Here is a 27,627-nt window from a genome sequence, read left to right as displayed (position 1 = left end):
TATACACTCCATCTGAGGCGAGAAGGTTAGCTTGGAACCAAAGATGGTGGTTGTAATTTCTTACTCGGGAGAAACTGTCTTTCCCAGAAACGAAATTCACCTGTCTTGCGTGCGCATATCTGTCTTCCGCCCTTTTGTCGTTCAACTGCCGTTTTTTTTTTTTTGCACGCACCAGTCAGCAAAGGCGAATATGTCTAGTTGAAGTAGAATACAATCACAAAGATTGTAAATTTCTTTAAATATTTTTATGCCGTCCGCATGAAGCCCGAAAGATGAGTTCTGCACGACTTTGGATGTATCATTTAAGAATAGACAGAATTGAACCGGGCCAGAGACTGTGACACTCCACTGATCGCTAAGTCCGCGCTTGAAGACTAACTGTTGGTGGCGTAGAATAGTCGCTGAGATCCTTGCAGCAAATGCATTAATGATGCGGAAACACTGGATTCGGACTTTTTTCAATAACTAACAACATCAAACGTTTCGCTTCGGTCACTGTAAGCGTTGCCGAGCCGACTTCTGTTCTCGACCGCTTCCAATGTGTGGCTACATAAAGGTTGCCGAACGGCCTGGGATAAACCCACGCTGAACAGCTATTAGGCTGTTCATGTACTGATCGGCACATATTGTCAGAAAGTGCTAGGCTTTCTAGAAAGGTCACTTTCCACTAATCTAACGTAGTTAACGTGACCACTGTCTTACAGTAACTTAGAGATGTCGGTAAACAGTTTTATGACTGCGCGAACAAACTACCACAGAGAGAGCACGCGCTGCAGACTAAGTCGAAAGACTGTCGAAGAATAAGTGTACAGTAAGGCAATAATTTAAAATGGAGGCAAAAATGTTCTTGCAAAGCTAAAGCAAGGAAGTATTCTTGGAAAGATGCCATTCGAAACGAACATTATTGTCGGCGACGATATAAAAATGCGACTTTATTGTTCTTAGGCCCGGCTTCACTGAAGCAGTCTTTGTGTTTCCGTGTTTGACTGCAGGGCGAAATGGAACCATCGAAAGAACTGGCCGGCATGCTGAACTGCAGCGTGAAGGATCGCAGCACATGGTTGTCATGCTTCTCGAACGCCACATTGGACGCGCTCCTCTCTGCTACAGCGCGAATGGATTTGCGCTTCACTCCTTTATGGAACGCAATGATGTTTGCACTCGATACTTCTGAGAAGAAGCTTCCCACCATCCAGACGGTCATTGCTGGCACCGACCTTGCACAGGTTCGCAAGAGCAATTTTTTTATCCCTAACAATGTACAGTGTGTTCCCTTGTTATGCTTGTGTTGCGTCTCAAATGAGCAGTGAGCAGCCGTGGGCCCTGCTATTTTTGCAGCAGCGCCAGCGATCACAGTGACACGCTGCTCACGGCACACAAATCACGTGCTGCTGTGCTCGAATAGGGAAAAGCTGTGCATCCCAGAAATAAAACTTTATGCTTGGGGCAAACTCCAATTTCTGCATCCAAATATTAGTGAAATGCAGATATAACAACCCTCTCGTTGAAACAAGTTGAATGATACGTGTAGTAATAAACAAATAAAACAAAATATAGCCACTGTGCGAAACAGAATTTCGATTCGAGTTTTCATATTCTTTTTAAAAGTTACAGCAATTGGCTAATTTAAAAATGGAGCTCGCAATTTACATACGATACGCGTAAATCTGTACCGAGACAAATACTGTCGTGGAAACTAAAATCTGCTCACAGTTCTTAATCAAATAGGAACTGAATTTCACCTTGACCAAATCACCCCGAGGGAAATAGATGTCATATGTAAAAGACATGCGGTGCAAAAAGAAAGGAAGAGGATGATGTGCGCGGGTCGGTCCGAACGGCACGATATATCGAGGCGCATGACCCGAGCAATGATCTAGAGAGAAGCGGCGCTGAGCTGGAATTATCGACGTCGCTCTGGGCCACGAATGTTGTAGTGTAAGCATCGCACTGGCGACGGGAGCCATGGAGGTTCGGTCAAGCACGGGATGCTGGCGATCCAGGGTGTGCCCGTCGACCTCAGCGACGTTCGAGCGAGACTCATTGGACCTGCTGCAGCCTCTCACGGCAGTGCCGGGCACTGCAGGAAGGATACCCTTTCAGAGGCAGACCAGCACGCACGACAGTCCCCGGGGCGTCTCATCGGCACTCGAAAGAGTAGCGGTGGAATCCGGCGTTAGGCCTAGCCAGTGTGGCCGGAGTGACACGTCACCGAAAGAGCTCGGGACACTGGCATGCGCGACAAATGGTGAGCCTGCCAGGATGTCGTGAATTTGTCGCGTTTTCACAGATCTCGGGGGCGTGCGGATGTCAGGAAAGATGGAGTCGCAATACGCAGGGCAGCACAGCAAACAGATTTTAATTACCCAACCTGAAAATCAGAAACTCAACACTCAATTGACCCAAAATAAAACTGCAGTAACGAATAGTAACACTCGCATAGCCTAAATAAGTCCTTATCCCCTTCTACGTTCGTCTTTAGCGCTTCCTAAGCGAAAGTATGGCAACCCTAGCCCACGGTTGCGACACCGTTAAAAAGGAGTGTTCTTACCAACTTCTGTCGTCTCACGTATCTCTGAGTCCGATGTCTGTCGGATCTTCCTCATCGCCGACGCCGTAGACGTTGCTGCCTTCATGTCCGTCAGTCAACCCGTCCGTTTTTGATGCCGGTGTCCCGAACTCTGTCGGTGACGTGACACTCCAGCCTCACTGGCTAAGCCTAACGCCGGGTTCCACCGATACTTCTTCGAGTGCCGACGAGACGCCCCGGGAACTATCGTACGTACTGGTCCACCTATGAAGGGGGATCCTTCCTGGAGTGCCCGGCACAGCCATGAGGGGCTGCAGCAGCCGAGGTCGACGGCGACACCCTGGATCGCCAGCGTCCCGGGTTTGACCGAACCTCCATGGCTCCCCTCACCAGTGCGATGCTGACACTACAACTTTCTTGGCCCAGGCCATGACGATAATGCCAGCTCAGCAGCGCTTCTCTCCCGATCACAGCTCGGGTCACGCGCCTGGAGGGCTCGTGCCATTCGGACCGATCCGCGCACATCGTCACCTAACCTTTCTTTTTGCGCCACATGGCTCTTACATATGACATGAGTCCCCTATTCAGGAATTTTTTTTCAATATAACTGCCTTCTTTCGGTCTTCTTGGTGGCGGATTTGACACTCCCACCGCGATTTGGGTGCTTTTTCTTGCGTCGTCGTGGCTCACCGCAGATCACCACACTATCACGCACATTTCACTACATGCTCAGTTCACATTTGTGAGTTCATTGTTCCCACCACTTTACGTGTGTACACTTGTTCGTCCGCGTTATACTCTTTATATTTCATCACTACATCGCCATACTCAAGAAATCCGACCGCAGATTCTGTCGTCCTTTGATGTGCTCTATATGGAAACAGTATTCTTGCAAGGTGATGCTCCATCTCATTCTGTCAATAGTCAGCTTACATTTTCTCAAGAAATCCAGGAGCTGGTGGTCCTTTTGCACCCTAAATTCTTTGCCAAATAAATAGATGTGGAATTTCTTTATTGCCCATACAAGGGCAGGACATTCCTTCTCCACAGTTGAGTAATTCCGTTCTGCATTGTTAAGTCGCCTGCTAGTAATATATACCGGATGGTGTCTCATCTTTCTCTTGCAGTAGTACTGGTCCTAATACCTTACAAGAGGCAACAGTGCGTATCACAAGCTCCTTCCGTATGTCTGGTGCTAACAGCACCGGTGGATATGCTAAGCTTTTCTTTAGCCTTTCAAAGGCTCTTAGTTGATGCTCACCCCAATCCAGTATGTTGTTTGCCCCTTTTTCGATAACTCTATCAACGGTCCAGCTACTTCAGCGTACTTTTGGATAAATTCTCTATAAAATCCTGTAAGCCCAAAAAGCGATTGCACTTGTTTGTTTGTCTTAGGCTTGCCCACTGCTTGTATCTTGTCTAGTGCATCTTCCTTGGACTCGACTTGTCCCATTTCCAATTTATGCCCCGAAAATTGCACGGTGTTGTACCCTAGCTCCCATTTGGTTGGCTTTATCGTCAACCCCGCGTCCTTTACTCTGATTAGTAGCTTTTCTAGGGCCTTAAGGTGTTCATTCCACGTATCAGTGGCAACCACTATGCCGTCAATATAGCGTTCAGCGTGCGGCACACCATGTAGGACCCGTCTCATCAATCTTGTCAACACTGCTGCCGCTGTCTTTAGACCGAATGGCATATACCTAAATTGAAATAGTCCTTTTGAGCACGAGAAAACTGTCTTTTCTTTGGACGCTTCATCCATAAGAATCTGCCAGTATCCTTCATCCAAATCTAGTTTTGAGAAATATCTCTTGTTTGCCACTCTTGCTACTACGACGTCTATCCTGGGGATCGGTTCTGCGTCTGTTTTCAATACGTTGTTCAGCCGTCTGAAGTCAACGCATACTCTTTTAGAAACGTCGGCTTTCTTAACCACCACTAATGGCGCGTTATAAAGAGAATTAGCCTTTTCTATGATTGCTCGCCTCAACATCTCGTCTATTTCACTTTCAATCACTTCTTGCATTGCAAGGATTAGTGGATGTTGTTTTGCATGCACTGGTTCCTCCGTTGAACACTGTAGGTCGTACCGCACTACTTCTGTCCGTCCGGGGCGACCTGAAAACACTCGAACTTGTGAATCAACCTGCTCAACTTCTCTACTTGTGTTGCCACTAGGGATTGGTTCAACCTAACAGTCTTTACCCCCATGGTCTTCTTATCGATATAAGTGTGCATCTCCCCGTGGTACTTCTCTTCGGCAATCACCATGCAAACTCTAGTCCCTCTCCTCGTTTCCCCCCTATTTTTGCCTACCTTCTCTCTTCATACTTTTCCAACACGTTGATGTGGCAGACCATCTCATTGTCCTGAACTGAGATTTCATAGGCCAACTCATTTTTCTTTTGGGTAACTGTAAAAGGTCCCTTTCATTGCATAAGCATCTTATTGTTATCTGTGGGTAGTAGTACCAACACCTTCTCTCCCGGTTCTAACTTTCGGTGCGTATTCCTTTGCGGTCATATTTCTTCTGTATCTGTTTCACTTGTGCCAACTTCTCGTGGGCCAATTTGCAGGTTACCTCCAATCGGTTTCGGATTTCTAGTACATACGTGTATGCAGCCTTATACTCATTGTCAAATGCCTCCCTCGACCACAGCTTTTTCAGGATGGTTATTGGTCCTCTAACTGCTCTCCCATATAGCATCTCAAATAGGGAAAGTCCTAAGCTAGCTTGTGGCACTTCTCGGTAAGCGAACACGACTGCTAGCAGATATCTATCCCAGTCTTTTGGCCTTTCCTGACACGTCTTCCTTATCATTGTCTTTAATGTTCTATTAAATCTCTCTATCAAACCGTTCGCCATCGGACGGTATGGAGTGGTTAGCTTTTGATCTATGGACAACAGTCTATTTAACTCCTTCATAGCCTCCGATGTGAAATTCCAGCCTCTGTCACTCAAAACTTTCCTAAGCACGCCATACCGGGCAAACATCTCCAACAATGATTCGGCCACCTGAATGGTATTTAATGTTGTCAGTTGCACTGCATCATAGTGCCTGGTAGCTACGCCCACTAGCCTTAGCAAATATATATTTCCTTTTCCGGACACGGGACCGATAAGTCCTAAAATATCAATTGCCACATTGAAATGGCAACGATGGGCATCTTTCCTAGAGGCGCCTTTCCTACACGTCCCTTAGCCACCGTCTTTTGGCATACAGCACAGGACTTCACGTACCGTTTCACATCACTCGGCACCCCGATCCAAAAGAACTCTCCTGTGATCCTTTCTAACGTGTTATTTATTCCTTGGTGGCCTGCCATTACACTATCGTGCCCTATCTTCAGTACTGTAGCCCTGAGTTCTCTCAGGACTATCAACTGCAGTACTTCCCTTCCTGAACTAAACACACACACACACACACACACACGCGCGCACACAAACACACACACACACACACACACACACACACACACACACACACACACACACACACACACACACACACACACACACACACACACACACACACACACACACACACACACACACACATTCTTCTTTTTAAACTCCGCTACTGTCCTACTCCTTTTCCTTCGCACCACTTCCCTTATCTTTAGTTCACACTTTCGTATTGACTCATCCTTGTTCTGTAATTCAAATTCCGCAGCGGTAATATTTAATCTCTTAATGGCTGTAACCTGCAATGCTGTCAGAGGTTTGGTACCACCACTGCTTGCTCGTGTTTGTACTGCAGCCACTACATCTGTCTCTTACAACCCCTCTTCTTGCGCCTCTGAGTGCTTTTTCTCTTCCACGTCCTTTCCTCCTCGAACTTGGGTCTGAGTCGTCTGCCTTCCTCACCCCAGGTACATTTCCCACAATCAAATCATAAAGGGGGTCCTTCACACATATAGCTGTGACCAGTCTTGTATAAAAGGGTGTATATATTTGAATCAGTGCCTCTGGCAGACACTTAGCGGCTTGTCTACCAAGACTACTGATTTAAAGTAGGCGGTCATGATTTCTGGTGGCACTAGACTTCTCCTTACTAAAATGGTATTTGCTCCCGTGTGTCTGAAGACTCTAGCTTTGAGTGCTTGTACCTCGCCTTCCATTACAGGCATACCCTGCTCTCTCTGCCTATCCTCTCTTGATCTCATGTTACATGCCGTCTTATCCACGGATCTGGTCCTGCATTCGTCTGCCTTGTGATGTTTCTTTTGGCACAACTGGTAAACCACCTATGTTTCGTGACGATTACCTCTCACTCGACAGTTCACCGCTAAAGGACCTAACCGGTTACATAGAAAACATATCTCGGGTTCACTTTGTCTACTGATTTTCCACTGGTTCTTCATCTCTCCTACTTCTGTCATGTGCGCATCTTTGTCGCCTTTTCCCAAATTTCTCAATCCTTGTGCCTCTACGAACTGGTATGTTTGTTCTGCCATCTGCTCCGCAGTTTAAAGTTTATTTGTTTAAGGAATATCACCAAGCTGTTGCTACACATGGCGAGAATTTCCCCACCAACGACTTTGTCGCGAACCCGTTCATACGGTTTGTCTTTCTCAGCTGTACCCAACTCTCAAAATAATTTGTTAGACGACACGCGAACTGCTTGCCTGTGTCTGAATCTTCAGGCTTACATGACCTAAAATTCTGCCGGACCCTGCCGCGGTCAACCTGAATCTTGGCAACAAAGTTTTCTTCACCTTGTCATAGTCTAATGACTCCTCTGCTGGCATACGCCGGAACACACTCAGAGCCTCGTCTACTAAACACAGGCTTAAAAAGCGTTAGCCCACTCGCTCCTCTCCCAGCCTTGCCCGACTGCTATCCTTTCAAACCGATGCAAATACGCATCTAGGTCATCCGTACGCTCATCGAAACGTGCCATCAATTTCCTAGGGCAAATCTGTCTTGGCCTGGAAGAAGGTGAGTCGGATGAAACCGATCCGGGTGTACTCATGCCGTCACGAGGGCTCCCGCCCACCTCTGCTGGCTTTATCTCCAGCTCCAAAATTTCTTTTTCTATTTTGTGCTCTTCGCACGTTCATTCGTGTTGCTTTTCTTTTTCTTGTTGAGCACACTCGAAGAACTTCATCGTCTCGTTCTTTGAGAGTTTTAAATCTTTAGCTATCGCCGCTAAACGTTCCCACTCCATCTCTAAACCACCGTGATCAGTGACAGGGCCGGAATAGAATCCTGAAACGTATCCTAGAACGGATCCTGGCAGGCTCGCTAACTGTAACGATTTTGTCGCGTGTCACTGATCTAGGGGGCGTGCCGATGTTAGAAGAGGTAAAGTCGGAAGATGCAGGGCAGCACAGCAAACAGATTTTAGTTAACTCAAACTCAAAATCAAAAGCTCAAAACTCAATTGACGAAAAATAAAACTCCACTAAGGAATAGTAACACTTGCATAGCCTAAATATGTCCTTATCCCCGTCTACGTTCGTCCTTAGTGCTTCCTAACCAAAAATCAGGCAACCCTAGCCTATGGGTGCGACGCCGTCAGGAAGGAGTGTTCTTACAAACTTCTGTCGTCTCACATACCTCCGAGTCCCATGCCTGTCGGATCTTCCTCATCGCTGACGGCGTAGACGTTGCTGCCTTGATGTCGGTCAGTCAACCCGTCCATCTTTGATGCCAGTGTCCCGAGCTCTGTCGGTGACGGTGCACTCTGGCCTCACTAGCTAGGGCCAACGCCCCCTTGAAGGGGGATCCCCCTCTGAAGGGGGATCCTTCCTGGAGTGCACGGCACTGCCGTGAGAGCCTGCAGCAGGTCCAAGGAGCCTCGCTCGAACGTCGCCGAGGTCGTCGGCCACACACTGGATGGCCAGCGTCACGGGCTTGACCAAACCTTCATGGCTCCCGTAACCAGTGCGATGCTGACGCTACAACCTTCTTGGTCCAGAGCCACGTCGATAATGCCAGCCCAGTGCCGCTTCTCGCCCGATCACAGCTCGGGTCAGGCGCCTCGAGGGCTCGTGCTGTACGGACCGATCTGCGCACATCGTCCTCTTGTTTTCTTTTTGCGCCGAATGCCTCTTACATATGACAATGGACTGCCTAGGCTTCCCGAAAAACGCGACAAATAATCGGCTATCATGGTGCGTTCAGTCAGTGGCACAGTGCAGGGAAAATGGCGAGGTAAATCTAATGAACTGAGACAAAAGCGAAGAGGCGTCCGCTTATACGATAACCTAAAGTATTGCAACCAACGGCTGCTCTGGCTGAAGCGCCAGAGAGCTGCTGAGGTTGGTTATCAGTACACTTTGCATTCAAATGGCAAGGAATTCACACGAAAGCAATCAGGTGATAAAGCTATCGCTATCAAATGTGATCTGCGCACATCGTCCTCTTGTTTTCTTTTTGCGCCGAATGCCTCTTACATATGACAATGGACTGAATCAGGTGATAAAGCTATCGCTATCAAATGTGATAACGATCTTGACGAAATTAGGTAGCTTGCCTTCACTGCTATTCCCCGTACATTCCGTAAATCGTGGCTGGCTTTGAAGCACTCGTTCAATAAATGTGTCTCAGATAACAGGGAGGCAACTAAAAGTTCGTTCTTCCGATTTCACCTAAATATCTGCAGTATAAAAAAGAAATTCGGTGAACTGACCCAATACCTTAGCGACCTTTATGAAGCCCTCGATGTTTTAGCTTTTAAAGAAACATGGTATACTGCTAATTTTTATGTGCCGACCACTGACAAACACAAAAATGTTTAATTTCTCGGACACACAAACTTTAAGACGGGCTGTGTGCCTATATCAAAAAAGGTATTGCTCATTCTATCGTATTGTCACCTTGTAGTGACGATGAAAGGAACAGTGCCAAAACCTTTGGGAACAGTGTTACGCGATGTGTAGAGAGTCGATATAAACATCAATGAACAGTTGAGTCTCCGGACTACATACGCTGTAGCTATTTTTACGATAGACGCTGTAGCTTTATCACAGATGCCGTTTTTGTCTCGAAGATTGAGCCCAAATTTCCGTCATAGGCTTCCATTGCTGAATCTTTAACCGCTCTGGGAACAGAATTCTTGCCTGCCACAGCGTGATCACTGCATTTGACTCGTGTGGATTGTCTTCCAGTACATGTCTGTCACCTGCCTTTTTCAATAACCGACCTGTAGCTTTTGTTATTTGCGAAAAACCCGCTCGTTTCATTGAAAACGCGCTAGCTTCGTGCAGGAGCCGCTTGGGGTGTTAGTTGATACGTGTCCAGAAAAGCTGGATATGCGTGAAACCAGCCCGTTTTTTTGCCACTGGATCTCACTGGGGACGCTGGCGCTCACTGGGAGTCACTGGGACACCGGCGAGAACGCTGGATAAGAGCTGGGTCACACTGCACCAGACGCTGCTTTCACTACTACGACGCCGACGCACTTGTTTGTGCGGTACACGCGTCGCTTCTAGCTGAAGTTCAGGGGCTCGCACTGGAAACTGCGCTTGTAGCCGTTGTGCCGCACTGGTTCTAGAACGCAAGAAGTATAGGCGCTGCTGAATATTAAATACCCGATACAATTTCATTGGTAGATACTAGTATTTAGTCCTAAATAATGCCATGTCTTGGGGTCATAAATACACATATTTAATATAGCGCAAAATGCTTGCGTTAGCATGTTCCGCAAGCAAAACCTCTGGGTGACGCTGTTCGAGAGAGCTTTAGTATAGCGTAATAACGATGCGCCACAAAGTGCAACACTTCCCCGCGCCACCTAGATGCAAGTAGCCAAAGCTGCAAAGCTGAGTTGCTCGTAGTTTAGTTAAGGGTAGTCAAAGCAGCATTTTTAGGCAGTAGACACTTTTAGAATACAATAAGAGGAAAATCAGCAATTGCTACGAACGGGTGGATGTCTGATTTTCACCTTATAAATAACTTCTCGCCACCTTGCGGGTTTCCGCCGAACTATTAAGTAAATTTTACAATGTGATTTATCGTCTTGTCCCTTCAAGACTTTTAGTTCAACGTACGGAAACGAAAACTTAAGAAAGACTTTCAATGAGAGAGCGCCGTCTGGTGCCTCGTGACAAATGTATTCAAGCCAAGACAATTCATTAGCAAACATTCTGTTGTTGCTATGCGTATGGTCTAGAATATTGGTTAGTCTGCCGCACGTGCGCCATACCGTATGGAGCGGGCGGGACGCTTTATGGATGAAAGCGCAGAGGGCGCAGCGAGCATGCTACGCTCTTCGCTCGACCGAGCATTGTGCGGTCGTGATCGCCAGTGCGAATGTGCTTTTAATTTGCGTGTGTGTGGTTAGCTGGTCTACTTGACAAAACGCAATGTCCGCAGACAAATGTGAAAAGCAGTGTCAGCTCGTCATTTGCACTTCTTGTCAGATTTTCCTGATATAGTCAAAAGTGCTAGAAATGCATCTGTCACTACCGGGTGCAACACACGTGAAGGCCGCGCGCTTATAGGACCCATTCAAGAAGCTTGGGAAAAGGATAGCAGTGTTTCACCTGAAGGAATGCCAACGGTTACCAGCAGTCATACCCATCCCAATTCATTCGAAAAAAAATGAAAAAAAAAACAATGAAGGCTGCCCCAGCTTTCCAAATATTTGGCGACGAAGTAATCAAGCGGCTCTTGCTTTATCGCTCCTACGTACTTAGAGAGAGCTTATGGATCTTTTCAGTCAACAGAGCAATTTCTAAAAGAAATGAACAAACTGATAAGGATAATGACTACTCGTATTCCCAAAGCGGGTTTGTACATGCAATCACCGAACTACAGGTTTGTGAAGGAGTGCCTGGAATATTTGACGAAATGGGAAGAACACGCAAAGGAAACGAACAGTTGGCGGTTTCCTTAGCTCAAGTACCGCTAAGGGCCTCCGAGTGACAATCAGACGCACGCTGAAATTGCTTTCATACCTCGGTAGCATCGGCTTCAAGTACATAGTTACTGCAAAATTGGGCCAGGACACACTCAAACATTTGTTTGGTATTGTCAGGCAATCTTTTGGAACCAATGATCACCCTATTTCTGCACAGCTTTTACTTATAATCAATTCACTTGCATTTTATAACCTTGCGAAACCACCTTAATCAGGAGAGAGAGAAACAACTTTATCCCATCCTAAAGGGAAAGGGGCCGCGAGAGAAAGGCGAGGGAGGTTATCCTACTCGCAGGAAACTGTGCTCCAGAACTTATCACTGCACTGGTTTCTGTTCCCCAGGTGAAGATTGCAAAGGACGAATTGATTGATGCTGGAAAGTTTGGCAATGCCTAAAGTCTACTGGAATGTCGTAGTTTGGGCAGAAGCATTCTGTCACACCACACTGCTCTTTTGACTGCAAGAAGCCATGACAAGCTCATACATTATGTAGTAGGGTATGCCGCAAGGAAGGTTTTAAAGAAGAGCTCATGTAAGAGATGTGTGCTATTGCTGGCAGATAACGTAGCTTCAACCTTCACATAGCATTGTGATAATGGAGGCTTGCTGTACCATTCAGGCCCTTTAAGAATTAGTATTACTGTCCTTGAAGTTCACCGCACTTTTCAGTTTATATAGACTGCGTGAGGACAGCATTTTCAAATTTGTTGAATTTCTCGCTAAGGCTCATTTTCCTGCACTAGCCTGCCCTGAACAAGCACAGCAAATCACTCACGAGATACTGAAGTCTTTCGCGCCTCCGGTGTCTGACAAAGTCTCTCAATAATGAAAGGACACCATAGAAAGGAAAGCTAAAGCATTTCAATATGAAAAGATGCAAATAATTCCATTTTGCCAATTGCATCACATCTGAGATGCACGATCAGCGGCCTTGTACTTGTCTATTTTCCATAATATTTTTTCTTCACGAATCTGTTGTCATTTCATCGTTTATTGTGTGTAGTAATTTGCTTACGTTGCTTTCTAAAGGTTCTTCATTCTTGTCTTTATAAGTTGCTTTTCCAATTATAACCCTTAACTAGAAGTATTTCGTTTTATCTTGTAGCATGTGTTAGATTTTTTTTTACCCTGTACTATGCCAAATCGCGCACCTGTACCTTATGATAGTTATTGTTTCACTTTTAACCACTGCGGCCTTTGCTGCGAAAGGGCAGTTGGCAGTGTTGCATGAATAAATAAATTGAGTGCTCAACCTATTCAAGGCTTCGTGTTTACTTTCTGTTCTGAGGAAACTGCTTTCTACCCCTATTGCAAAAAAACAGCATCTTCCAGTGCTCTCCAGCGTGAAACCGGCGCGTTTTTTTGACACTGGATAGCACTGGGGACGCTGGCGCTCGCTGGGAGTCACTGGGACACCAGTCAGACGATTGGATAAGAGATGGGTCACACTGGACGACGAGCTGGTTTCACTGCTATGAGGCTGGTTTCACGGCTATCATGCTGGGACGCATTAGTTTGTGCTGTACGCGCGCTGATTCTCGCTGCAGTTCGCTGCCTCGCACTGAAAACTACGCTGGTTGCCTTTGTGCCGCACTGGTTTCAGTACGGAGGGTATTAATATTCATCGCTAGATACTAATAATTTCTCCTGTCTTTGTTCCTTCCTATGTGCCGTCACTATTGGCGCTTGAACTATTGAAAGCCCGCTACTTTCTAGTAACGAACGGCATGCGCGTTATCATCATAACATAGCATTCCCGACAGGAAAGCAGCGGGCGCGGCGTTTTCAAGAAAGGAAACGCAAGCAAGGCAGATTGTGTATTGCGTAGATTGAGCATACCTGAAATAGCTGATGCGGCATTGGCGTGTGTCTTGCATTAACATGTGCACCGTGTGCTACGTAGCATTGAACTTAATGTTTTGGCTTTCTGTGCTTGTAATATTGAGTGGCTTCTGTCATGAATGCAAGCTTTCTCATTACCATATTTCTTTCCTAATCTTGTTCAGGAATGCTATTCTTGCTCGACAGCCTGCGTTTTTGTGCAAGCTACATTGAAATGGTTGATTGCAGAATCTAGTTTCACTGCTGTCTGACTTGGTACTCGTCACCGTGTTACGTTTCTCGTATGGGGGAGCCTGGTCAGTTGCATTGGGAAACAGTCTCTCAAGGCAAGCACCTGTTCCTGCAGTCCGTCCAGCGATACAGACTCCGAATTTAGACGCACTGTGATTGGTGCTCCCCGTTCCGTCCTTTCCTGCTGCAGCCGTGTGCAAATTTAGCTTGTGGCTTCCCTCGGCCATGATTTGGCGTCAACGGAAACTATCATACGCGATTACATGGTCCGAAGTGTATGAAGTTGATATCCACATGGGTGTAAAGGCTGCAAAAGTGGCTGCAAAATGGTGATACCCACAAAACCGACCATGCCCATATTTAGAGAATGTGGGACATCAAGTGTGCGTTGCACATTAGCGGCACGCAAAAGAAGAAAAAGAAACGTGCAGGTTGTCAAGGAGGTAACGCTAAAATGCCGGATACTCCATGTGGCTGTGTTGGCTGCGGCAGCAGATGCCTGCATCTCCCGAAAACTTCGCAATGAATGTTGCTCATCTTCAATGGCGACTGTCGTTGCAAACAGGTGGGACATGCTGTCCAATCTGCTTGCGCTGCTGGTTGTCGCTTGTTACCAGACCAGCATGTGCGACGAAGGCAAGCACTATGCCTGCAGTCAGACGGCTGACTGTGCCGTAAGCGACTCGTGTGCGTGTATACTATCTGTTGTGATGTGGATCGTAGATAATGTATAGTGTATAGCGCCAATGTATACACTGAGCGCTATGTTAGAGGCATGCTGAAGTGATTTGATTGCAGAATCTTGTTTTAATGCCCTCCCACTTGGTCAAGGTTGCCGTGTTACATTTCTCGGGTGTGGCGGCCTGGTCAGTTGCATTGGGCAACAGCCTCTCGATGTAAGCACCTGCTTCTGCAGTCCGCACAGCGACATAAATTCCTTGTTTGCACGCACCGTGCTTGGTGTTCCCGTTCCGTCCTTTTCTGCTGTAGTCGTGTGCGAATTTTGCTTGTGGCTTATCTCGGCCATGATTTCGCTTCAATGGAGACTATCATACGTGATTACACGGTCCGAAGTGTATGAAGTTGATACCCACATGGATGGAATGGCCTGAAAAAGTGGCTGCACAATGGTGATTCCCATAAAACAGACCATGTCGATATTGAGAGCAGGTGGGGCACCAAGTGTGAGCAACACGTTAGCGGCCACCAAAAGAACAAACAGAAACGTGCAGGTTGGAAAAAAGGTAACACTAAAATGCCGGGTAGTTCATGTCGCTTTGTTGGCTATGGCAGCAAATCACCGCGTCACCCGATTTAATCGCAATGCAGGTTACGGCGCCTGTCGATGCAAACAGCTGGGACACTGTCCAATCTGCTTGTGATGCTGGTTGTCACTCGTTACTAGACCGCCAAGTGCGACGAAGGCAAGCACTGTACCTGAAGTTGGATAGCTGAATGTGTTGTACATGCTGCCATCTAGTGAAAGAGGGGAGACATAGTTCCCCGTGAGTGCACGTGGTCGGTGTTCTGGTAGCGCGTGCTCTTCTTCTTCCTGAGATGTAACACGTCTGAGAGACCATTAAACGTGTGCGTATCGTCTGCCCGTCTCGCTCTTCCTTCCTGGCTACAACAGAATGTGCTGTAAGCGACCCGTAGTGCGTGAACGCTCACTGTTGTTATGTGGATCTTAGCCAATGTACAGTGTATTCGCTGAATCTTATGCGGTGATTGAGTGCCGAGTCTCATTTGATTATGGTCGCCGAGTTATGTTTCTTGAATGTGGCGACCTGGTCAGCTGCATTGTCTTTCGGGGTAACCATCTGCTCCTGCAGTCCACACAGCGACAAAGACCCCCAATTTACACACACCTTAATTGATGCTTCCCGTTCGACCTTTCCTGCTGCAGCCGTGGGCAAATTATGCTTGTAGGCCTTCATCGGCGTGGATATGGCATGAAGGGAGACAAGCATACATGATTACATGGTCCGAAGTGTATGAAGCTGATAGCCACATAGGTAGAAAGGCATGCAAAAGTGGTTGCAAAATGGTGATTTCCACAAAACCGACCATGCCATATTGAGAATGTGGGGCACCAAGTGTGAGTTACACATTAGGGGCACGCGAAAGAACAAAAAGAAACGTGCAGGTTGGAAAGGACGAAACACTAAAATGACAGGTAGTCCAAGTCGCTGCAGCAGCACACGGCTGCGTAACCCGATCGCTTCGCAATGCAAGTTACGGCGACTGTCGATGCAAGCAGGTGGGGCACTGTCCAATTTGCTTGCGCTGCAGATTGTCGCTCGTTAGGAGACCGCAATGTGTGACGACGAAAGCGAGCTTTTCAGCGCATCTCGACATGCAAATTTTATTTCTGCTCTTGTAGGAGAAGGTGCACTGCTTTTCTTCCGCCAATAAAGTCTCCCGTCCAGTTAACTCACTTGTCGCTTGTTTCTATGGGCGTCAGTAGAGGCTCTTTGGTCGCCTGGCAACAATAACGCACCAGCTACGCGGCAGCCAAGGCGCTGAGGCATGCCGCATAGCCAACAGGTCAATCCCGGCGCGTACCAGAGCGCGGTAACCCGAGGATGGTGGCTCAGTCTCCTGTGCGCAAGGGAGAGTAGCGGGGAGGATGCGCGCCGCCTTCTGTCGCGCGTCGTATATCAGGGAGAGTAGCAAAAAGTGGGGGGAGGGGGGGGGGCGATCCTTACGATTTTGTGTTCTGTGAATCTGCGATTGCGCAACACGTTTATTTGCCTTGTTTGACGCATTATGCACGCGACTTTTTCGTAGATATGCAGATTTATTGAATACCTTTACGTATATCTTTTGCGAGGTTTCGTGTATACGTGTAGTGAACTTTGTTTCCAGTGACACGTTTTTGCCCTTTATCAGCTTTATCTTCACATTTATATATTTCATTGTATCTTCGCATTTCTAATCTACGAGGGCGAGTCAAATGAAAGTGAGCCAGCACATCCCGCTGTTCATCCCGGTTCTGTTCATTATCTGCGAGGCATGCGCCTAGCGCACAGGCATCTCTCATTTACAAAAGTGACACAAACCGGTGTGATGATAAATGTTCTTTAATGCTCTCAGACACTGAACATGGCTGTGTGACAGCCATGTCATACGTTGTAGCCAGTCATACGTTGAACATGGCTGTGTGACAGAGTGGACGGACCAGGATTTGAACAGCGTGGTGTCGTGAGGTTTTTGACAGCTGAAGGTGATTCCCAAAAAGAAATTAGTCGCCGTATGGCTTCGGTGTACGTTAACATTGTATTTCATTGGCCACTGAGAAGCATTGGAGCAAATGGTTCAAAGAAGGACGTGAAAGTTGCAAATACGATCCAAGACCGAGCCAAAGCCACCGTGCACTCACCGCCAACACAATTTCAAAGCTGATTAGACAGGAACGGAGGATAAGCATCGATGAACTGGCCTAGCATGCGAACAACAGCCAAGGTTCGGTTCACACCACAATTCATGAAAATCTAGATTATCGGCTCTTGTGTGCGCAATGTACAGTATGCCCAAGATTTCGAACCATTGCCAGAAGGCGGAGAGGTTTGGCGCTACCTTGACTCGTCTGATCCGGTATCACAATGAGGTTGACGACTTCTTGTCTGCAATTGTGACCGGGGATGAATTATAGTGCCATCACTACGAGCCTGAAACACGACGGCAAAGCTTACAGTGGAAACATTCGAATTCACCACTCCAAAGAAAGCAAAGACCGTCATTTCCGCCAGAAAGGCGCTAACTGTTTTTTTCCGATCGTCAGGGGCCATTACTGATCGAATTTGCCAAACCTGGAGAAACTATCAATCGTTTCCGATATTGTGAAGCGCCGATCGGCGGCGTATCACAATCAAGAACAAACAACGTGGAAATTTGACGAATGGTGTCATCTTGCTCCACGAGAATGTCCGTCCCGACGTCGCTGATGTGGTTAACACTAAACTGGCAAAGTTCAATGGGAAACGCTGCGACATCCGTCATGCAGCCCAGACCTGTCGCCTTGAGACTTTCACATTTTGGGTCAATAGAAAAAAAAACAGCTCAAGGGAACCATGTTCGTGTCGGACTGTAACGTGGATCACTCAGTTACAGGCTTTCTGAGGCAGCAACCCAAAGATTTATATGAGACGTAAATCACGCGACTCGTTATTTTGTGGGACCCATATCTAAATGATGATTGCGTCTACTTTTAAAGAAAGTACACCCTTTGTCATATATTTCAATCGGCTCACTTTCATTTGACTCGCCTTCGTATATTTTGAAGAACTCCTGCTTTTTATATGTGCTCTTTGTTGCGACTATAATTTCGCTGCAATTACTCACAATACACGACCGGTGGCAGATGCTCCTGCGCAATAAATCGAACAAAGAACAGCGTCATATAGATTTCTTTCTTGGCCGTTGCATTTGTACAAAAATGTAAACAAGGTTCTTGAATGACAAAGTTTGTGCATTTTTCATATCAGTGGCATGCACTGTTTTGCTGGTTTCGAACTGATACAGTTCTAAATTTAGTGTAATATTATTAAATAGATTTATTAAATAGACAGAAAACATGGAAGCAATATCAGTTATATTGGGTACAATTCTTGGGACCGTACGAGTATATTCTTTTATAAAAAAATACATATTTTGCTTGCTACACAGTGCGTAGCGTTCAAATTCGTTTTCAGCGTATTTAGCAACGGCAATGGAGTTATTATTCATGTATTTGATCCCTCGACAAATTCCATAACGAGGAGGCCGAGCTGCAACGTGAACCCCCTACCCCTTCCTCCCCGGAAGAAATTTCTGGCTACGCCAATGTGTCGCACCGATAACAAAGTTGAGGTGATTCGAGCGCTTCCACTTTCCCCAGTGTGCTAAAACATAATAGATGAAAGGGCCTTAGTAGTACTAATGACTTGTACTAAAATTAGTACTAATGACTTGTAATATAAATAATGAATACGAAATGACCAATATGCCTAACGACGACTTGTAATGACCACAATTGATTACAAATGACTTAAATTCCTTACTAGTGAGCACTAATGACTAATAATGACTTAATCGACGTGTAATGACTAGTAATGACTATGAAATGACCAATATATCCAACGACAACTTATAACGACTACAATTGGTAGAAAATGACTAAAAATTCTTAGTAATGAGCAGTAGTGACTACTAATAACTAAGAAATTACCAATCTGTCTAACGACCAATTCCAATGGCTAAACTTGATTATAAATGACTAAAATGCTTAGTAATGACCAGTGATGACTAATAATGACTACCGATGACTATTATATGGCCAACACATCTAACGACGCCTTGTAATGACAACAATTCATTACAAATGACAAAATGCTTATTAGTGAGCAGTAATGACCAATAATGACTGAAATGACTTATAATGACTAGTTATGACTAGGGAATGACCAATATGTCTAATGACAACTTGTAACGACTACAATTATTTAGAAATGACTTAAAGTGCTTAGTAATGGCCAGTAATGAAAAATAATGACTGAAATGACTTGTAATGACTACTAATGACTATGATATGACCAACATGTCTAACGACGGCTTGTAATGACCACAATTTATCACAAATGACTAAAGATGCTTAGTAGTGAGCAGTAATGACTAAAAGGAAGAAGAGTAAGAGAAGAGGCAAGAACAAAGAGGGGAATGATAAGAGGCGAAAGAGTGGGATTTCGCCGTTCACCTCTCAACAAATATCTTAAGAGACCCTGTAATTTTTCGTGTCTACACTGTCACCACAATAAGCGATGAGCGCCGATGTGATGCGTTATAAACATGCGTGCATTTACTATCGCCGAAGGCTGCCAGCACTAGCCTGCGCTTCTCTGACGAAAATATCCGACTGGACAGACGTGTCGATTGAAACGGCACATTGAAAGAAGAAAATGTCGCATATCCCTTGCTCGAATCGGCAGCAACAGCACATACAGCGACCCGGGTCGGCGGTTCGTTTAGGACTTTTTTCGAAGTTAAAATACCAATCGAAAAAGAAAATCAGTGTTGTGACACTTCGAAGCATACTATTGAGTACGGACAACAATGTTTTCTGTCTGATACAGGCATAAGCTTTAGGTGAGACGCGTCTGCGCAACTAAAATTGTGCCTGAGTCTTGATATAGCAAATTATTCGAACCTTCCCATCTGGTGAAAAAAGACGGAGCTTAGTGGTAAAGTACCGGGCTTGGGATGTGTAGGTCACAGGATCGAATGTTGGTATAGTAGGATGCAACTTAAAAAAACAGCAGTTGGAAACCAAGGCCCACGGACCGCGCGGGGTTGTGTTACTCCGCCAGCCAATCACAGAAGCAGACAAAATCGTCGTCATGCGACCTTTTCAAAATGGCGTCGTACTTGATAGCTCCGAAGCGTGTGCTGCTCTGGAAGAGTCTTTTCACCGGCGGAAGCTATGGGGTGTGCAACAAACAGGGAGAAAGTGTATGGAGGCTGAGCATTTCACTCTTCAAAAGTCCGCGGTACAGTTCATTTCAATGCCGAATCCGTTTTATTACTCATGAAACTTCACTGTAAACTGAAGTGAAACTTGACAATAAATATTGTCAAGCTTACTCTCGATTTTCTTTCCTTTCTTGTCCCATCGTCGCGTAGTCCACCCAAAAGTTAATATGCACCAAAACGTCCAGCTAAAAACCCTTCTTTACAATGAATAGTTGCATCGAGGCAAGACAGTATTTTCGATGTCCTTGCAGTTCCTTTCCAGCCTGAATACAGGTCTCTCCGTATTGATCGTGCATGTTGTATCAGCCGTTCGAAAGTATTTTTTAGCGAGAAATGCTACTGATCGAGGACTCAACCTAAATTCATTTGTACCCGTGCGTTCATCCCATCGTCAAATTCATGCCGCTAAGGTCAGTGTATATACGTTTCGTTGTAATTTTTTGTGGTTGGACAAGACCACTGAAGAACTGATGTGGGCAGACGGGCGTGCTTTCCGAACTGGCCACTGGCATCCTTTTGAGATAGCGCAATTGTCAAGTGTTATCCAAAGGTACATAATGGAAAAATAAACAGAACGTCTGTCTGCTAGTCTGAGTCTGAAAGATTCCTTGCCACAACAATAGGTTAAATGAACAACGGTTAAAAGTTGACCCAGCAACATTGCCTCGTGGACTGCTATACAATGGTATACAGCGCGCAACGACGCTGAACGCTGTCGTTGCGCGCTGGCTCGGCTGCTGAGCCCGACGATGGATGCAATCCCAGCCGCGGCGGCCTTGTTTCGATGGAGGCGAAACGGAAGGCGCCTGTATACTGTGTGACTTCAATGCACGTTAAAAAAGCCCAGATGGTAGAAATAATTTGAGAACCGTCCACTGTGGCCTCCACTGTGGCCTCATTACTAATGTGTCGCTTTCAGCACTTATCCAATGTGACAACGTCAGGAGCTGTGTTTGACGATTTGAGGACACTGTGCAATTATTTATGCCAAAATAAACTGTATTTATATATCCTTGAGCAGAATGACCCTAATACCTTTGTGATCACTTTAATTATGCATCTCAAATGTGTGATGCACTCTCGTAGTACAGAGAAAGCAATTGGTTTCGGTAACCATGAACATTAAATGGTGGAGAATTCGTTTCAAATGTCTTACGTGCATGTCTGGTTCATGCACTAGCCAAACATTTCCTTACATTAAGCTTACACATGATGTTACTCTAAATTGCCACGCAGCTAAGAAGCTGTACATGACGTCTCTGATCGCTCATGTACACCGTCCAGAGGTTAAACACCCCATTACCATACCATACATAACAGTAAGCGCAGACGTTCATAGAATACGCAAATGTCAAAGGCCTAACATCCTTGATTAGCAATTACCATAAACAGAGTACTCCAAACATCATTGTACTGTTGCACATTAAAAAATCAAACTGCATGTGACAAGACATTTGCAAAGTTCTTGTGCCCAAGATCGGTTCTTGGTTGAGCTGCATTGAGCACTTGGATGGTATAAAAAGGCAATATTTAACTAATAAGATATTGTCACAAAATCAATTTATGTCGAGTACCATTGTATGGTAGTCGACGAGGAAATGTTGCTGGGTCAACTTTCCACCGTTCATTTAACCTATTGTGTTGGCAAGAAATCTTTCAGACTCAGACTAGCAGACAGACCATCGGTTTATTTTTCCATTCAAGCAGTATGCGGCGTTCGGCTCGAGTGAAGAGACCCAAGACCCAGTGGCTTCAGTGTGACAAAAAAGCATGCATTAGACCAGGACAACATACACCTATGAACAGATGTGCATACATACATACATAGCATTGACAGTAAAACAGTTACATCTTGCTCCCTCTGTCATGTGTTAACTTGATCATTCATCCTTGGAGCACATTGGGAGGGCTCATAGGCGGTACAGAACATGCGTGAGAACTATGGTTCCGTATCACCCAAGGAGCAGACTCCGGAGAGACGATTGTCAATGCACTGATCCATACAAAATGCAAGTTCATGTCGAGACAACACATGAAGTTAGAGAACATTTTGATTTGTCAGGAAAGGCGAAATTCTGGCTGAATGTAATCAACTTGATGTCCACTACCAATGTCCACTGTTGAGGGACGAGGAAACACAAGTGAAGAAAGTATGTCATTTCTCACTACACTTTAATAGACTGTACGGGAATGAAACACATTGTAGACTGGTCCTATGACGAGTGCACTGATATTTAATCGGCGCTTTAAGCCGAGAAAATATATTTGTCGACGTTGACTCAATTCTACCTATTGACTATATTGACTAAAGTAGTCAGTCTTTCACACGCTGGCTGGAGACCGATGCTGCCCAAGCGCTGATTTTTGCTGTCAGCCTGAATTATAAAATAATAATTACGAGCAATTATGATGGTGGAATCATGATACAACTGTAAACATAAATAATATAACTACTGTAGCCATTGCAAAAGAATTGAGCAACCTTGTAGTGAGACAAAACATCTGGAGCAGTGTCATGTCATACACTGGCAAAGCCAACATTCATTCTGTGCTAATGAAAAGAATTTGAGAAACGGGTCCCTTTGCGTAGATGGACAAAAAGCTGACCCAATGGGCACCCTCAGGGACTCTGTAACTGGGCGTTCCTACAAGCGACAGTTCCCACTTGTCCAAGACCACTGAGACAGTGTAGTCAGCTACGGAAAATTATGCCCAAAGGAAAATCTTTACGAGCAGCTGCGTGAGAAGAGACGCTATTGAAGGATGTCTGCATAAGCCATGTATGCTATGCATGGATCAAAGAGTTCATTTACGTGCATTACTGAAAAAAGCCCATACATAATACATCTTGTAAGACATATCAAATTCATATGGAATGTTTTGTTTTTCAAAATACAGGTCTTAACGGTAGTCTTCAACTACTATACACATGGGAAAAAGCGCTTTACATTTGACAAAGAGCACTCATATGGCCAATGCTTCGGTTTCATATTATGAAACGCTTGAAAACAGTGCGGCTTTGTAAAGGAGGAAACCGGTACAAAAATAAATAACAAATTATTCACACCAGACCATTGGCTAGTTAACCTAGTGATGCTAAATATTATGGCGCAAGGCCGCCTTAGAGCATAGAGCCCTATTCCACACATTAGTTTTATTTGCACAAGAAGGGGTTGAAGACCCATTTTTCAAATATATCACCTCAGAGAAGCCGAGCACCAGAACAGGGGAAAGCTTGCACCCACTGCATCACCGGTGGGTATCCGATGGCACTGGGCATAGAGCACCCTACCTCCTGCATGCGACGCGGATGCTTAAACTACTAGGCCAGAGCTGTGGTAATCGAAGAACCTGTGAAGCACTTTCTAAAGTTCTGAGTGAAAACATGTTTGCGGCATTACAGTGACAAGTAGCTTGAGCACGAGTAATGTACCCTTTCAAATACTTTTACATGTGAAAGGGACCTGGATAGATAAAAAAGTTATTTACATGCATTAGTGAAAAAAAGCCCATAGATAGTACACCTCATATGGCATTTCCGATTCTTTTGGAGTGCTTGCTTACAGAATAGAGTATTAACAGTACTCTTCAACTACTGTATACATGGAGGAAAGCACTTCACATTTAACAAAGATTCAAGTTAAGACCTCGTCACTGACTGGCTCACAATAGAAACCACTGTGCACTTTGTAGCCTTTCGAGTGAAAACATGTTTTGGACACTTCAGTGACAAGTAATGTGAGTATGAGTAATGAGCTCTTTCACATACCTTTACATTAATTCCTACAATTTTTAGAAAAAGAAACATTTTTGGCCTGTTTTTATATAAGCCACACACTTTATTAAAAAACAATTCCTTGCAATTACAATCTACAGCACTTTTCTAGTTCAAGAAGACACGTATAATTGTAAAGCATCTTTGAGAAACAGTAGAAAAAAACTATTTTTGACGTAGTCCTTGGATCACGTTTGCGGGCGATGGTTCCGCCTGGCTCTCGCTTCTGGATATGAATGAAGTTGAGTTGACGTCCTCGGCAAGAACACGGTGAGTGCCTCCGTAAGGAGCTCTCAGGTTCCAGACATGATCGCAAACCTAGTCTTACTAATACAGAACATTGCACATCACTGAATAGAGGCGCACCAAGCCCTCCAGCAGTTGCATCACTTGCAGCACTGAAGAGCTGCCGAAGGGGTGCCACTGAACGCACAGTGTGCATCTGCAAAGACGAATGTGGGCAAAACTTTCTGGACAACACTGTGAAGCGAGTTTGTGCCTTCAGGAGTCTTCAGTGCGGTTCATGATGCACAAGTAAACCCAGGAAGTGGAATCAGTGCAGCCCTCATGGCCGTGTCTCATATTGACTTGCAGATCAAGGAGGAAATGAAGTAGGATCTTGTGTATGCGAAGACACTTCTTAATAGCGTTCCGTTTTGGGTGAGTTGGTTGTACATGGTTCTTATTAAACTTTTGCGCGCACAAAGACAGGACGTAAAACGAAGAAGGGACACACAACATGCGCAATATATGGCGCATGTTGTGTGTCTCTTCTTTGTTCCACGTCTTGTCTTTGTGCGTACAGAAGTTTAATAAGAACCATACCTGTTAAGCTTGGCAGCATGTTGACACTACAAGGTGCAGGGTCTCAAGCAGGGCAAGCTAAAGGAGGTCTGGGGTTTGATCCCCAATACTGGCTGGCAACCACCGATGATACAATGGGTGCAAGATATACCCTGGCCTGGGGCTTGGTTTCTCTGGAGTTAGATACTTCGAAAATTGGTTCTTGGGCCACCCTCCTTGCCCAAAGAAAAAGGGCCACAGTGGGCTTTTCCACACAAAGCGCATTTGAGCCACTTGAGGATCGATGACTCATTGAGGCGTCGAGGAAGGGTGGCACATACGACAGATCTAGGCACCAAAAACTGTCAGCCATAACAAGATGCACTACTTGAATGCAGGGAACTGTACCCTAGTCTAAGTTGATTTAATGCGAGCTATAATTTATGCCTGTGGAGTAGTGCTTCAATGCACTAAATATATGTGATCCACATCTTCTAGTTGAACTCTTGTGGCACGACAACTGCTCTTGCGCGATGATTGACGTACTCGTGTGCACAGAGACCTTCAGTTGCTAACATTAACAGGATCAACAGCCGTACTGACAGGGTTAAAGCCATTGTTCAAAGGGCCAGCCTAACACACAAGAGCTATATAAAACGCTGCACTCAAGAGGCACAGGATAGCATGTGGAAGGAGTCACATCATTCTGTAAGGCATGCATCAGCCATCACATAGTCGAGGTGAAATGTAGAAGAGGGCACAAAGGACAGCAGGGAAGACACCTTTGAAAGTGTGTCAGCCATCGTACAGCCGATGTGAGATGTGGCAGTGGGCAGTCAAGCAGCCGCAGTGAGGACATCTGGGAAGCGTGCGTCAACCGTCGTGCAGTCGAGGTGAGACGTGGCAGCGGGCACAGTCAAGCAGCAGCAGTGAGGACAACTGGGTAGCGTGCGTCAGCCATCCTGTGGTCGATGTGAGACGTGGCAGCGGGCACAGTCAAGCAGCAGCAGTGAGAACATCTGGCGAGCATGCGTCATCCATCGTGTAGTCGAGCAGAGACGTGGCAGCGGGCACAGTCAAGCAGCAGCAGTGGAAACACCTAGAGAGCACGCGTCAACCATCATATAGTCGAGCTGAGACGTAGCCGCGGGCACAGTCAAGCACCAGCAGTGAGAACATCTGGCGAGCATGCTTCATCCATCGCGTAGTCGAGCAGAGGCGTAGCAGCGGGCACAGTCAAGCAGCAGCAGTGAGAACACCTGGCGAGCATGCTTCATCCATCGCGTAGTCGAGCTGAGACGTGGCAGCGGGCACAGTCAAGCAGCAGCAGTGAGAACATCTGGCGAGCATGCGTCATCCATCATGTAGTCGAGTAGAGACGTGGCAGCGGGCACACTCTAGCAGCAGCAGTGAGAACACCTGGGGAGCATGCGTCAGCCATCGTGTAGTCGAGGTGAGACGTGGCAGTGAGCACAGTCAAGCAGCAGCAGTGAGAACACCTGGGGAGCGTGCGTCAGCCATCGTGCAGTATGCCAGCTCACTGTGATGCCTCATTGTTAGAGAGCTCCGATTCAGACGTGCTGTTATCACGTCTGGCCAGGCTGATGATGATTGGCTCCATCTTGTCGCTAAACCTCGCATCTTCCAGAAGTATGTTTCAACGCCCTTCACGTGCTGCACAGCCTTGGCCCAGTTCTCTGGTATGTCTTTGTCCACTTAAGCAAGGACAAGGATGTGCATATCCTCGCTCTGCAGTTTATGGTTCATTGCTGCTACTCCATTCTTAATCTGTGCTCGAATGAGTGCTATGAGTTCTAGTACAAATCGTGAATGGGGTCCAAGTGCGAATACCTATAGGAACGCTGTAGCTTTCGGAATTGTGAAAGTACATTTGGAATTGTGAGCAATCATCAGGCTGCAATATCCTCCGAAGCCCACAGCCATACCTGATAACCAAGAAGGCTGTGCACATCCTTGGTCTACAATGTATTGTTCATTGCTGCTACTCCATTCTTCTTCTGTGCTCAAATGAGTTCTAAGGGGTTAAACTCACAGTGATATGAAGGGAGCCTGAGGACAACAGAGCCAGTACATTCTGCAGCCGCATCAACCTGGTACTTGATAAATTTATTCTTGACGGTGGCCACAGTGAAAAGCAGAGGCTTCTTGGTCATGGTGGCATGGCACGGGATCACCTTTGAGGCCGCTCAGTCGTGATCGCTGCCTTCCGCCATGACAGCGACGGTATTACCCCCAGGCCTCTGGAGTTGTAGGACGCATTGTCCATGACAATAACGCTTCGCGGTGGCAGCCTGTCGACAGCCGAGCTAAACCGCGTCTCGTAATGACTGCGGTCCCTTTCCTCGTGGTAGTCACCTGTTTTCTTTCCCAGGAACACAACAAAACAACCATAAACAAATCCATTCTCACTACCAACATGAGTCATGATTAGCCGATCTCCTTGTCCCAACGGCTGCTTGAGCCCCGTTGTTAAGCCGCGCTAGTACGCATCGCGTGACGACTTGACTGTCATATCTGCCCAGGCCTTACTCACCGTGTGGCGAGCAGTGACCCACGTTTCATCAAAATAGAATATCTTGCGCCCTTCTTACCTGTACCGAGCAATCGTGTAAAGATACTTGTGCCCTCAGCGCAACAAGTCTTCGTGCTTGACTAGCCAGGAGTTCCTCCCACGTTTCTCGCTCTTGAAGTCGATGTCCAGGAGGAGGCGACGGATGGTCCCCGACTGAAGGGGCGGCAGATCATCTGTGTTCGCAGACGCTAATTCGGCAGCGATCTTCTGCACTGTTCGCATCTCGGTGAGGCGGGAAAAGCTGTGAACGCACTTTCTTAATGCCGTTCGTGTCAAGCAGTCATAAGTATGTAGGCGTCTCCTACAGCCTTCACTTCTAGGCCGCTTCCATGGAGGCGTCCGTAGGTCTCCTTCCATGCCTTTGGCAGTGCGCCTGACATCAAAAACTTCGCGTAAGCTCACAGCGGTTAGTTCGCTAACCCTCTCGCCGATCTGCGTGATCGCAACATTCGGTTGCCCTTTCCACAACTTCATATACACATTCAGCAAGATTTGG

General features: G+C 46.1%; 1 protein-coding gene across 1 annotated transcript in view; it reads left to right on the top strand.

Moving 5' to 3' along the window:
• Window positions 1-27,627, top strand: part of LOC142558312 (liver carboxylesterase 1-like) — a 150,517-nt gene that overhangs the window by 110,580 nt on the left and 12,310 nt on the right. Inside the window, exon 5 of the mRNA XM_075670461.1 lies at window positions 993-1,226. Coding sequence (XP_075526576.1) covers window positions 993-1,226 — 234 coding nt within the window. The remainder of the gene's footprint in view (window positions 1-992; window positions 1,227-27,627) is intronic.

This window comes from Dermacentor variabilis, chromosome 9 (genome assembly GCF_050947875.1).
Source record: "Dermacentor variabilis isolate Ectoservices chromosome 9, ASM5094787v1, whole genome shotgun sequence".
NCBI lineage: Eukaryota > Metazoa > Arthropoda > Arachnida > Ixodida > Ixodidae > Dermacentor > Dermacentor variabilis.
The sequence above is the reverse complement of the archived record's forward strand: the minus strand, read 5'-3'. Positions and strand labels throughout refer to the sequence as shown.